The sequence below is a fragment of the Bos javanicus genome, chromosome 25, assembly GCF_032452875.1.
Source record: "Bos javanicus breed banteng chromosome 25, ARS-OSU_banteng_1.0, whole genome shotgun sequence".
Classification (NCBI taxonomy): Eukaryota; Metazoa; Chordata; class Mammalia; order Artiodactyla; family Bovidae; genus Bos; species Bos javanicus.
The window spans coordinates 16893933-16908342 of NC_083892.1; the positions used below are offsets into that span (position 1 = coordinate 16893933).

The 14410-nt window shown below is 42.5% G+C and overlaps 1 protein-coding gene across 4 annotated transcripts; it reads right to left on the reverse strand.

Moving 5' to 3' along the window:
• Window positions 1–510: 510 nt before the first annotated feature.
• On the reverse strand, window positions 511–14175 carry COQ7 (coenzyme Q7, hydroxylase). 4 transcript variants are annotated; one of them, XM_061401257.1, is made up of 6 exons: window positions 14031–14175; window positions 6990–7168; window positions 5746–5860; window positions 4767–4906; window positions 4041–4109; window positions 511–731 (listed from the first exon to the last, which is right to left on the reverse strand). In XM_061401257.1, the coding sequence occupies exons 1-6, from the start codon at window positions 14101–14103 to the stop codon at window positions 654–656; spliced, it is 654 nt and encodes a 217-aa protein (XP_061257241.1). In that variant the 5' UTR covers window positions 14104–14175; the 3' UTR covers window positions 511–653. The 4 variants fall into 4 exon arrangements, with proteins under 4 accessions (XP_061257241.1, XP_061257242.1, XP_061257244.1 ...); XM_061401258.1 differs by lacking the exon at window positions 14031–14175 and adding an exon at window positions 13839–13937; XM_061401260.1 differs by lacking the exon at window positions 14031–14175 and adding an exon at window positions 13746–13937.
• Window positions 14176–14410: the final 235 nt, after the last annotated feature.

Below are 14410 nucleotides of genomic sequence, written 5' to 3' on the forward strand. Positions count from 1 at the left end.
GCTCTTTAGGGACCCTAATGTGCAGCCAGAGAAGAGAACCACTAATCTAGGTTTTTTTTTCCACAAATTATTTTAAAATTTGTAAATCATAAAGGATTTCAACAAAGTATGAGAATTCTAGTTCATTTGGTCCATTCTTTAGGGAACAGACCTAAAGGAAATGATTATAATTCAAATTCACACATAATCCACAATTTAGTATATTCTCTGATGGGAGTAACCTGCTCTCAAACCACATTTCACAATAAAAAGAATGTCAGTCTTCTGCTTACCTGATGGGCTAGACAGTCTTGCTTTGTCAATTTTAAACATCACTGTTTTAAATTACTTTGTGATACCGGTAAACTCATTTTTTTTTCTCTCAAAGATATGTTATCTTTCTTAATGATTCATACTTGTTGCTTTAGAAAAAAATGTAGAGACCAAATGAGAACCAGTTTCATTTGCTGTCATCTGAACACACCTGGTAAACCGTCAGCCTTATGGCCATAAAGCAGCACAGAGAACAACCAACACTGGAGAATTTTATTAACGAAAAAACCTCTCATAATTTATTAACAAAGTCACAGAACAATAACTGTACATTTCCTTCTCTGCCACTGTCACCTGTTAAATTACTATTATCTTTACACACAAGGAAAAGTGGACATACTTTAAAGTCTTTCTGATAAATATATCGCCACTTTGCATCCTGCCTGGATAACGCTCTTCAGAACGACATATGCTGGAGCCTGTTTAAAAAAAACAACGGTAAGCAAACCAAAGAAATCTGTTCTATATTCACTTTCCATTGTAAGGCACAAGTCTAGCATGGCAGGGTTGGGACTTCTCTGGATAAATAATAAGATATAAGAAATGATTTTAACAGGGGGAAAAAAAAATACTTTTCAAAAGATTAGAATGCCTTTGCTACTGCCAAAACATCTGACCCAACCAGCTTCTCACCGGAAACAGCGAATGTGCTGGGGAAAAGGATAAGGAAGCAAGAAATGATTCCCAGCTGGGAGCAAGGCTTTTGCTTGCTTTCTGTCAAGCAGTTCTATTAATGCTCACTTGTGAATGCAACTGGTGATGGAACTAAAGTCGAATGCTGTAAAGAACAATCTTGCATAGGAACCTGGAAAGCTAGGTCCATGAATCAAGGTAAATGGGAAGCAGTCAAACAGGAGATGGCATTTAGGAATCAGTGAACTAAAATGGACCGGAATGGGCGAATTTAACTCAGATGACCATTATATCTATTACTGTGGGCAAGAATCCCTTAGAAAAAATGGAGTAGCCCTCATAGTCAACAAAAGCGTCTGAAACGTAGTACTTGGGTGCAATCTCAAAAACGACAGAATGATCTCTGTTCATTTCCAAGGCAAACCATTCAATATCGGAGTAATCCAAGCCTTTGCCCCAATCACTAATGCATAAGAATCTGAAGTTGAATGGTTCTATGAAGACCTACAAGACTTTGTAGAACTAACACCAAAAAAAGATGGCTTCTTTATCACAAGGGATTGGAATGCAAAAGTAGGAAGTCAAGAGATACCTAGAGTAACAGGCAAATTTGGCCTTGGAGTACAAAATGAAGCAGGGCAAAGGCTAACAGAGTTTTGCCAAGAGAACACACTGGTCATAGCAAACACTCTCTTCCAACAACACAAGAGACAACTCTACACATGGACATCACCAGATGGTCAACACCGAAATCAGACTGATTATAGTCTTTGCAGCCAAAGATGGAGAAGCTCTACACAGTCAGCAAAAATAAGACTGGGAGCTGACTGTGGGTCAGATCATGAACTCCTTATTGCCAAATTCAGACTTAAATTGAAGAAAGCAGGGAAAACTACTAGACCATTCAGGTATGACCTAAATCAAATCTCTTATGATTACACAGTGGAAGTGACAAACAGATTCAAGGGATTAGATCTGATAGACAGAGTGCCTGAAGAACTATGGACGGAGGTTCGTGACATTGTACAGGAGGCAGTGATCAAGACCATCCCCAAGAAAAAGAAATGCAAAAAGGCAAAATAGTTGTCTGAGGATGCCTCACAAATAGCTTAGAAAAGAAGAGAAGTGAAAGGCAAAGGAGAAAAGGAAAGATATTCCCATCTGAATGCAGAATTCCAAAGAATAGCAAGGAGAGATAAGAAAGGCTTTCTCAGTGATCAATGAAAAGAAATAAAGGAAAACAATAGGATGGGAAAGACTAGAGATCTCTTCAAGAAAATCAGAGATACCAAGGGAATATTTCATGCAAAGATGGGCACAATAAAGGACAGAAACGGTATGGATCTAACTGATGCAGAAGATATTAAGAAGAGGTGGCAAGAAGAACTATACACAGAACTATACAAAAAAGATCTTCACGACCCAGATAACCACGACGGTGTGATCACTCACCTAGATCCAGACACCCTGGAATGCGAAGTCAAGTGGGCCTTAGGATACATCACTATGAACAAAGTTAGTGGAGGTGATGGAATTCCAGTTGAGCTATTTCAAATCCTAAAAGATGATGCTTTTAAAGTGCTGTACTCAACATGCCAGCAAATTTGGATAACTCAGCAGTGGCCACAGGACTGGAAAAGGTTAGTTTTCATTCCAATCTCAAAGAAACACAATACCAAAGAATGCTCAAACTACCACACAATTGGATTTATCTCACATACTAGCAAAGTGATGCTCAAAATTCACCAAGCCAGGCTTCAACAGTACATGAACCGAGAACTTCCAGATGTTCAAGCTGGATTAAGAAAAGGCAGAGGAACCAAAGATCAAATTGCCAACAGCCACTGGATCATCGAAAAAGCAAAAGAATTCCAGAAAAACATCTATTTCTGCTTTACTGACTATGCCAAAGCCTTTGGCTGTGTAGATCACAATAAACTGTGGAAAATTCTTTAAGAGATGGGAATACCAGACCACCTGACCTGCCTCCTAAGAAATCTGTATGCAGGTCAGGAAGCAACAGTTAGAACTGGACATAGAACACAGACTGGTTCCAGTTTGGGAAAGGAGTACATCAAGGCTGTATATTGTTACCCTGCTTATTTAACTTATATACAGAGTACATCATGTGAAACGCCAGGCTGAATGAAGCACAAGCTGGAATCAAGATTGCTGGGAGAAATATCAATAACCTCAGATATGCAGATGACACCACCCTTATGGCAGAAAACAAAGAAGAACTAAACAGCCTCTTGATGAAAGTGAAAGAGGACAGTGAAAAAGCTGGCTTAAAACTCAAGATTCAGAAAACTAAAATCATGGCACCCGGTCCTATCCTGTCATGGCAAATAGATGGGGAAACAATGGAAACAGTGACAGAGTTTATTTTGGGGGGCTCCAAAATCAATGCAGATGGGCAGTGCAGCCGTGAAATTAAAAGATGCTTGTTCCTTGGAAGAAAAGCTATGACCAACCTAAGTAGCATATTAAAAAGTAGAGACAGTACTTTGCCAACAAAGGTCCATCTGGTCAAAGCTATGGTTTTTCCAGTAGTCATGTACGGATGTGAGAGTTGGACTATAAAGAAAGCTGAGCATTGAAGAATTGATGCTTTTGAACTGTGGTGTTGGAGAAGACTCTTGAGAGTCCCTTGGACCGCAAAGAGATGCAACCAGTCCATCCTAAAGGAAATCAGTACTGAATATTCATTGGAAGGACTGACGCTGAAGCTGAAACTCCAATACTTTGGCTACCTGATGTGAAGAATAACTCTTTGGAAAAGACCCTGATGCTTGATGATGATTGAAGGTGAGAGGAGAAGTGGACGACAGAGGGTGAGATGACTGGATGCCATCACGGCCTGGACATCAATGGACCTGAGCTGAGCACGCTCCAGGAGCTGGTGATGGACAGGGAGGCTGCAGTCCATGGGGTCGCAAAGAGTGGGCACAACTGAGCGACTGAACTGAACTGACCGATATGGGTTCTCTTTCTCTGACGGTGGTTTTATAACTTTCTGGAAACAGAAATGTTCCTGTGCCTCAACCTTCCAAATAAAGTACCACTACAAGCAAACAGTAAAGATGGGTCCCTACCAGTTCTGCGTCATGTTCGAGGCCTATGTCATGGTGCTCAAGTTCTTCATCCCGAAATTTCTTGATCACCTGGTTAAATAAAAAGAAACTGAAACAAGTCAGCCTTCCAACTTCCCACTGTTCAAACTTACTCTGGTGGCCAAAGCCTCATGTTGCCGTCTAAGACACGGGTAGGCAGACTTTTCCTGCAAAGGGCCAGAGGCAGTACTTCAGGTTTCTCGGGCTATAAGGTCCCTGTCACAATGACTCAACTCTGCCACCCTAGAGGGGACAACAGCCATGGACACACAGACAAATGAGTGCAGCTGTGTTCCAGAAAAACTTATTTACAGAGACAGGTGGGTGGCCACTGACTTAGACTTAAAAAAAAAATTAAACAGTTCCCTTATTTTCTGTAGAAAATTTCTGAGGATATTCACTTATTATTCTGAGTACATTCGTTTATTTAATCTGAAGGATCTGTGCTCGTGGCCTTCGCTCAGGATCCAACAATGACCTAGAGGCAGAGAGAATACAGGTGTGGGCTCAGGAAACGCGGGTTTCAGTCCCAGCTCCGCCCGAGCACATGACAGGGCCCATAGCTTCAGTGTGCACGCCCTTCAAATGAGGTGCTGCCCCAAGTTTCTAAGGCAGTGCTAGTCCCTAACATTCTATTTTGTTCCTCTTACCAAACTGCGTTATCTGCCCTTTCCCCCTGGCAGTCCCTTCCAGAGCGTGGTCCGATACCTGCAGAAGCTCCTCGTATTTTTCAGGCTCCTTCTCCATCAGCGTCCTGATCTGGTTGTTGTAGTGGTGTGCGATGGACTCTTCCACGGCCACCGTGCAGGCCATGGCGCCCTCCTTCCCAAGCAGGGCAGTTCCGGCGCCTGGAATGGTCAGATCCAGAAGGTAAAGGATGGGGTTGACACCACTGGGGATGGAGACCAGGTCACGGTTTGTCGCCTGGCACCCTGGGGCTGGGCAATTCCTTGTTGTGGGGGAGTGTCCTGAACGTGGTAGGATGCTTAGCGGGATCCCTGACCTTTACCCACTAGGTGCCAGTGGCATCCCCAGTTGCAACAACCAAAACTGTCTCTAGATGTTGCCAAGTGTCCTCAGGAGCAACCTGCCATCCTTGAAAACCACGGTGCCAGATGACAGTGTCAAACCCTGTAAGGATGTTCTTTGAGTGCTTTTTCTAACCTTCTGATAATGGCAGGAGCGAGTCTTCACTGGGGTTCTTGGGTTCTTCTGTATCACTGACTCTCCCTTTTTATTTTTGTGTTTTTTTTTTTTTTCTTTTGGCTGTGCCTCAGGGCTTGTGGGATCTTCGTTCCCCAACCAGGGCTGGAACCTGGGCCCTCAGCAATGAAAGCGCTGAGTCCTAACCACTGAACTGCCAGGGAGTTCCCTGACTCTCTTTTTAAGAGTGAGCAGATCCCAAGTTTAGAACCTTCATCAGGGAACTTCATCTGGCCAAATTACTCTAGCCTTTTCCCTCTCTGTTGTAGTTATTTTCAATGTATCTTCTATTTATAAAAGTACTGATTTTAAGGTTCTATCTTAAATAAATTTAAGCAAAAAAAAAATCAATTTAACTTTAGAAAAATATTAAGTAAATGAAAAGGTTGTAAGGGGACACAGCAAGAATTGTAGAGGGGTTATTTAGTGATTCAGCCATCCCAGATCCCTAAGCTCACACGGGCTCTCCGAGATAGACACGTACCCAGTGCAAACCCCACCACGTTCCAAAAGGGCATGAGGACGGTAGGCCGCACCCTGAATGCAACCATCAGCTCATTGAACTTTTTCAAGTGGTCCTTTTCTTGGTCCCACATTTTCTGTAAGAAACATAAAAACAAAGACATTTCAGAGAGACCACCTGCTACATAATAAGGAAGCCACATGCTGTGTTCATGTGGGTAAAGGAAGCACAATGGGGAGAATGATGGGAACTGCTACTTCCCCCAGTCCCCTTGAATCATCGAAGGAAAAGCCCTAAACATCAGATTACGGGGAAGAGAGACAGCAAACCAAGAGAAATGTCCGTTATCTCCATTCCAGACAAGCAGAGTCTGAACCACAGAGCTGGCAGAAGCTGCTCAGATCCACAGTGCGCCTATTCAAGGACAAGGGGCCACACCCCAAAGACATGAGATGCGTAGCCCATTTCAAAATTTAGGAGGGCAGAATATTACCCTTTATATGATTTCCTTTCAGACAGCCAGAAATGTATCATTTACATCAAAGGAAAAAGGAAGAATGATCGTAAGAGCTAACACGTAAGAGTATGTCCCATAGCCAGGTACTGTCAAATAGCTTTGTGAAGGACCAACTATTATTATCCTCACTATACAGATGAAGGAAGTGAGGCACAGAGAGGTTAGGTAATTTGCCCGAGTACTCAGAGCAGGCCATTTAACTTGTGCTAAGTGGCTACTACATGCCAGGCATGGTATTCGCTGCTCTACACCAGCTCGTTTATTCTTCACCAAAACTGAATGACGTTTTGTCAGCTCATTTTGCAGACACGGAACACGTCATGGGACTTCCTCAAGCTCACAGAGGTAGGAGGTGGGACAGAGCTGGAATGGGAACTTCGCTCTGTGTGACTATGAAGCCCAGGCCTGTCCGATCTGCCCCTCAATATAAAATATAAAATATCTCCACTGGACTCCACTAGGGGTGGGACCACAAGGTCTTACAACTGGTGTTTTGAGTTGATGCAGTGACTCTTAGTCCTTTTTTATTGCTCCCCGCCACAAAATTTTAATACTACAGCTAGAGTGTGTATTTGTTTATGTACTATAAATCTGATTATATCTGTCTGCGGTTTATAAAAAAGAATATGCTTTTTACTCCTCCACCCCCACCCCACAACCAATTTTTCCTCTCTTGGGGACAACAGTACCTCCCTTGACAACGCATGACCCGATGTGATTCATCACTGAGAGATCAAGAGGTGCCCACCTGAATGACCGGCCCGATGCTTGTCCGACCCAGGACGGCCATCTGCCCTGCATAGATGCGGTTCGCTCCATATTCACCTGCATGATCCACCCGGATTATCCGATCCACAGCTTCCCTGTTGATATTGTCTAAGGTCATTCCCGAACTGCAAAATCTGACACTGATTCTTCTTCCATAAGCTGCAATGCAAGTGTTTATTCTCCGTTACTCTCAGGTAAAATTGAGATGATTCCTTTCGTAGAAGAAAGAGGTATCTTACAGCAAAGGTCACAAATAAGCTCCCCATAGGTTGGGGAAGCCTACAAGTGGACTCTGTTTAACCTGCAGTGATTTGTGGCTTTGTTTTTTAAACTTCTTATTTTGTATTGGGGTATAGCTAATTATCAAAAAAATGTGATAGTTTCAGGTGAACAGGGAAGGGACTCAGCCATGCATACACGTGTACCCATTCTCCCCCAAACACCCCTCCATCCAGGCTGCCACATAACACTGAGCAGAATTCCATGTGCTATACAGTAGGTCCTTGAGAGTTATCCATTTTAAATATAGCAGTGTGCAGTTTTCTTTTTTTTAAAGTAAATTAATTGCCAGTATTTAAAACATAGAAGATTTAACTAAAGATCTGGAGCCTGGCTTCAGTTGAAGTGTATGTCCATCTAGAAATACTGACGGTGTCTTCTCACCAGACGGCGAACACGGCAGCTGTCTCTGGATGGGCATGTTTCCCCACTTCATACACCTGCTTCTTTTCCAACTCTGGCTGCACACAACCCCTAGGGGGCTCTCAGAATCATGGATGCTTCTCCCCAGTTGATCCCTGGGAGATGATGCTTTTAAAAAGTTCTGTGCACAAATGTTCTCTGCAGCCAAGGTTAAGAACTGTAGATTTAATTTCTCTTATTGAAAGTTATCTGTGCCAGTGAGCATCTGACTTTGAGAATTTAGCCTAGCGCTTACGTTTCATCTCATTCTGGTACTTGATTCAACTGAACTCTTCTTGCTTTCAAAATGTAAATTCTTCAGGATAGATTAGATTTTGTCTTTTAAAAAAAATCTCCAAATAGTTAACACCTTGACTATAATCTCTGAGGCTTGTATTAGAGCATTCCCAAAGTTCTCTCCCCAAGAGAAGAGTTTTATAACACGTTTAGATGTATAAGGTGTTAACTCATTTTGCAGATATGGAAGTAAAGACTTAGACCATTTAGTTGGTAATGTGAACTCTGACTGTACTGATATCATCTTGAGATGTGTTTCAGGGCTCTTATTATGACTACCATCTGTTTAATAGATACCTTTCATTTAGGCGAAGGAAAACCCACAAAATGTGTAGAAAGTTTCATTCTGATACATCTATAGCCTTTTTTTTTTTTTTTTTTCCCATTAAAAAAGGCTTGAGTGCTTTGGACACAAAGTGATGGGGTAGGCCTGATGAAATCTGAGATGTGCATTTGAACTTTTCAGGCTGAGGATTTTAAATGCCTCACTCTAGACAAAGGAGCAGTGGATATGGGGGTCTGAAGCATGGTGTCCCAGCTTTGAGACATTCTTCCACAGAACCTGCTCCATCTCACTGAGCATGCCTGACTTAACTGGGTGGATTCCAAGTTCTGCCAGGTGTAAGGTACCACTCAGATCTATGTCATCAGACAGCAGGTCACTGTGGTCCACGGCCTTTTGCTTTGTTTTGGCCACGCTGCATGCAGGATCTTAGTTCCCCTACTAGGCTTCGAACCTGCGCCCCCTGCAGTGGAAGTGCAGAGTCTTAACTGCAGGACTGCCAGGGAAGTCCCTCCATGACCATTCCATGTGGAGAACAATTTGAGACATTTGACAAAGTCAAGGTAACCTGTCCCAAGTTTTTCCTCCAAGTCCAAGGCCTGGCCTCCTTGTAGACAGATGTGGTCCAAAAGTTAAAATTAAAAATGATGAGATGGGACTTTCCCTGGCGGTCCAGTGGAAGAATCCGTCTGCCAATGCAGGGGACATGGGTTCGATCTCTGGTTCTGGAAAACCCCACACACCACAGGGCAACTAAGCCTGTGCATCACAACTACTGAGCCTGTGCTCTAGAGCCTACAAGTCACAGTACTGAAGCCCACCTGCCTACAGCTTGTGTCCACAGCACGAGAAGCCACTGCAGCGAGAAGCCCTCAAACTGCGATGAAGAGCAGCCCCCGCGCTGCGGTGAGAGGAAGCCTGTGCAAAGCAACAGAGACCCAGTGCAGCCACGAATAAATAAATAATGAGATGACTCGACTTCTTAAAATAACCTTGTTCTCTCATTTTGTTACTCCCACCACAAAATGTGTTAATAAGAAAGAACTTTTAAAACAACACAATACTCCTTTCTTTTTTTTGGCCAAGCTGAGTGGCTTGTGGGATCTTAATTCCCAGACCAGGGACTGAACCATTGAACTGGGCCCTCACCAGTGAAAGTGCAAAGTTCTAACCACTGAACCATTGGGAAATTCCTCAATATTAATTTTTAAGAAATCATTTACTGAGAAATAGCAAGGGGTTAAGTGCATGAGTTCAAACACACAGCTGACTTTTGATGGGTAGAGTTATAATTCCTATTAAAAACATATTTGACTTTTCCCTAACACTGCAACACTTTTCCAGATTTAGGCACCTAATAAATGCCTTTTTTGAGGTATATGTGGAGGGTGAGGTATGGTAATATTTGCCATCCCTATCTTGTCACAACTTCTGCAAGGTGGCTTTAAAAAGTATTGGATGGATGCTTTTTAGATTGCAAAGATATCATTTAAATGGCCATACTATCCAAAGTAATCTACAGATTTAATGTGACTCCTATCAAATTACCCATGACATTTTTCACAGAACTAGAAAAAATAATCATGAAATTTGTATGGAACCATAAAGACTTAGAATTGCCAAAGCAAGTCTGAGAAAAAAGAACAAAGCTGGAAGAATAATCCTCCTGGATTTCAGACAATACTCCAAAGCTACAGTAATCAAAAAAATGTGGCACTGGCACAAAAAGAGACAAATGGATCAACTGAACAGAACAGAGAGCCCAGAAATAAACCCACACACCTAGCCAGTTAATCTTTGATAAAGGAGGCAAGACTAGACAATGAGAAAAAAACAGTCTCTCCAGCAAGTGGTGTGGGGAAAGCTGGACAGCCACATATAAATCAAGTTAGAACATGCTCTCATAGCATACACAAAAATAACTCAAAATGTAAGTTATAAATAAATAAGACAGGACACCACAAAACTTGTAAAAGAGAAAATAGGCAAAACATTCTCTGATATAAACAGTACCAATGTTTTCTTAGATGAGTCTCCCAAGGCAATAGAAATGAAAGCAAAAACAAATAGGACCTAATCAAACTTATAAGCTTTTGCACAGCAAAGGAAAATGCAAAGACAACCTTCAGACAGAAAATATTTGCAAACAATGCAGCCAACAAGGGCTTAATTTCCAAATTATACAAACAATTCATACAACTCAAAAAAAACCACACACACACACAAAAAACCCAAACAACCCACTAAAAAAAACAGGTAAAAGATCTAAATAGACATTTCTCTGAAGAAGATCTACAAATAGCCAATAGACACATGAAAAGACGCTCAACACTGCTAATTAGAAAAACGCAAATCAAAACTACAATGAGGTACTACCTCACACCAGTCAGTCAGAATGGCCATCATTAAAAAGTCTACAAATAACAAATGCTGGAGAGGGTGTGGAAAAAAGGGAACCCTGGTACATTGTTGGTTAAGAATGTAAACTGGTGGAGCCACTATGGAGAACAGTATGCTGGTTCCTCAAAAAACTAAAAACAGTTGCCATATGATCCAGTAATACCACTTCTGGGCATATACCTGGACAAAACTATAACTGGAAAAGACACACGCACCCCAATGCTCATAGCAGACTATTCACAACAGGCAAGAGATGGAAGCAAACTAAACGTCCACTGACAGATGAATGGACAAAGAAGATGTGGTCTGTCTACACACACTCACACACACACACACAATGGAACACTGCTCACTCCTAAAGAGTGAAATAATGCCATTTGCAGCAACATGCATGGATCTAGAGATTATCATACTAAATGAAGGCCGAGAAACACAAATACCAGGTGATACCACTTATGTGTGGAATCTAAAATGAGAACTAAGAAATTTACAAAAGAACTTATTTAAGAAACAGACTCACGTAGAAAACAAACTTTTGGTTACCAAAGGGGAGATGGGGTGGGGGAAGGATAAATTAGGAATCTGGAATTAACAGATACAAGCTACTCTCTATAAAATAGATAAGGGCCTTCCCTGGTGGGCCAGTGGTTAAAACTCTGCCTTCCAGTGCAGGGGTGTGGGTTTGAACTCTGGTCAGGGATTTAAGATCTCACATTCCTTCCGCCAAAAACCAAAACATAAGACAGAAACAATATTGCAACAAATTCAATAAAGATGTAAAAAATGGTCCACACTAAAAAGAATAGATAAACAAGGTCCTACTATATAGCACAGGAAACTATATTCAATATCTAGTAATAAATTATAATGGAAAAAAAAAAAGTATGAGATGGACCATAGACAGGGCACAGAACTAGAATCAGAAAATACCTATCTTGTCTCTAACACAGACTTTTGACAATTCCGAATTGCCATTTCTTACATATAAAATTGGGAACAATCTGGTTATTTTCTTTTTTGGGGAAACACAATAATAATATCTGTCTTACTGAGTTATCATAAAGATAAAAAGATACAGGACACAAGTAACTACAAGTGAAAAAGAATGAAAGAGCATTAAAATTCATCTTCAACAATCCTGAGTTTTGCCTGCATTGTCACACACTTTAAAACTGAGAAATAATAAAATTGAGGCCCAGTGCTAAAAGCTCTGAAGTGCATCATTTTCTATTTGTGATTTCCTAAAATGTGAAACATATACCAGTGATGACACCTACTACATTTCAATTTGTATGTGAAAAGATCTTAAGTTGCTATGATTCTCTTCCATACACATATAGAAACCTATATGCAGGTCAAGAAGCAACAGTTAGAACTGGACATGGAATAACAGACTGGTTCCAAATTGGGAAAGAAGTATGTCAAGGCTGTATATTGTCACTCTGCTCATTTAACTTAAATGCAGAGTACATTACGCGAAATGCCAGGATGGATGAAGCACAAGCTGGAATCAAGATTGCCAGGAGAAATATCAATAAACTCAGATACACAGACGACACCACCCTTATGGCAGAAAGCAAAGAACTAAAGAGCCTCATGATGAAAGTGAAAGAGAAGAGTGAAAAAGCTGGCTTAAAACTCAACATTCAGAAAACTAAGATCATGGTTTCTGGTCCCATCACTTCATGGCAAACAGATGTGGAAACAATGGAAACACTGAAGGACTTTATTTTCATGGGCTCCAAAATCACTGCAGATGGTGACTGCAGCCATGAAATTAAAAGACACTTGCTCCTTGGAAGGAAAGCTATGACCAACCTAGACAGCATATTAAAAAGCAGAGAAGTTACCCTGCCAACAAAGGTCTGTCTAGTCAAAGGTATGGTTCTTCCAGTAGTCATGTATGGATGTGAGAGTTGGACCATAAAGAAAGCTGAGCGCTGAAGAATTGATGCTTTTGAACTGTGGTGTTGGAGAAGACTTTTGAGAGTCCCTTGGATTGCAAGGAGATCCAACCAGTCCATCCTAAAGGAAATCAGTAGTGAATATTCATTGGAAGGACAGATGCTGAAGCTGAAACTCCACAATACTTTGGCCACATGATGTGAAGAACTGATTCACTGGAAAGGACCCTGACGCTGGGAAAGACTGAAGGCAGAAGGGGAGGACAGAGGATGAGATGGTTGGATAACATCACTGACTCAATGGACATGAGTCTAAGCAATCTCCCGGAGTTGGTGATGGACAGGGGAAGCTTGGTGTGCTGCAGTCCATGGGGTCGCAAAGAGTCGCACACACGACTGAGCAACTTAACTGATTCTCTTCCAACTCTTTTGATTTTATCAAGGAGACTGTCTCAGTTTACAGCTGACATATCTTAAAATCTTCCTAACACTTGTTAATTTTCCTTTCTTTCGAGAAAAAAGATGGGCTTGAGTTCAAACCTTGGTAGACAACAGTATCTAATACAATAACTTGTTTTCAGCGTACTTTTATGATTTTTTTCTTGGGACAAGAAATACTGGTTTTCCGTTTACCTAGGGATCTAGTTTCCAGTGTTCTGATTTTAAAAAGGAATATGGTCTAGGGAAATTAAAAAAAAAAAAAACTCTAGTAATATCAGTGGTAAAATATCAATGGTACAGTTATTAAGCAAAAATCCTGAAGGTGGTACACGCATGGTTTAACTTTGAGAAAATGACCTCACAATTTTCTGAGGCAGCTCAGATAAATGAGGAAAAGACGAGTCAGAATCCAAGCCCAAGTCTCCCTACTCCAATTCGATGCTCCTTCCAACATTCCGGTGCTTCTCTAACTTGCAAATGCACACGAGTCATTCCAAGGTCTTGTTAAGATCCGGTAGGTTAGAGGAGCGATCTGAGAATCTGCGTTTCTAACCGGCTCCGGAGTGGGGCGGGCGTACGGGAGGAAACCCACTCTGCCGGTCGTAGGGCCACCTACAAGGTCATAAGCGAAAGCTACGAGGATCACCGCCCCCCCCCCCGCCCCCCCCCGCCCTAGGAAACTAAACTTTCAAGGTTGCCAACTCTCCTCAGTTCGGAACGCCTACCACACCTGCAGTGACGTCACAGAACAGGCGCGAAATTGCGTCATCCCCCAAACGCACGGACGCCGAACGGGCTCGCCAGAAAACTGAGGAAAACCCACCCCCTTTCCGTCCGGCGGGCTCCGCGGCCGACTGCAGGCCTCGCGCCGCTTTTCCGGCCGCGCAGTCGCCCTCCGTCGCAGCCCTGTGACGTATGAACGTCTGCCCCCCGTGACCTCTACGACCTAAGCCTAAGGCGAAAATTCCTGGGCTTCTCAGCCCCGCGCGCAGTCGCGCTCAGGCTTCCCCTTTACCTGAGAGGGGCTGCAGGGCGCCTGTGCGCAGCCGCCACAGGCAGCAAGCCGCCAACGCCCGGGCACAACTCATTGCCGCGGAAGCAGCACTACTTCTCCTTAAACGGAGGGGGGTCAACGGTACCCTTGGCGTAGACTGATGACGCACGGCCTACGGAAGGCAGATGCGGTTGGCTCTCGAACCGGTGGAAACGCCCCTAATCCCCCGCTTCCACTCGATTGGTTGGAAATGTCAAATGAAAAGACTCTAGTGGATGCGGTCGCTATCAATCACTACGTAAAGAGTTGCCATAGAGACGAGAATGCTAACTTGCTCTTTCAAAAATCCAAACAGGTAAAATATTACTCACCTCAATTCCTGAGGAAAAGGACAATGAGGG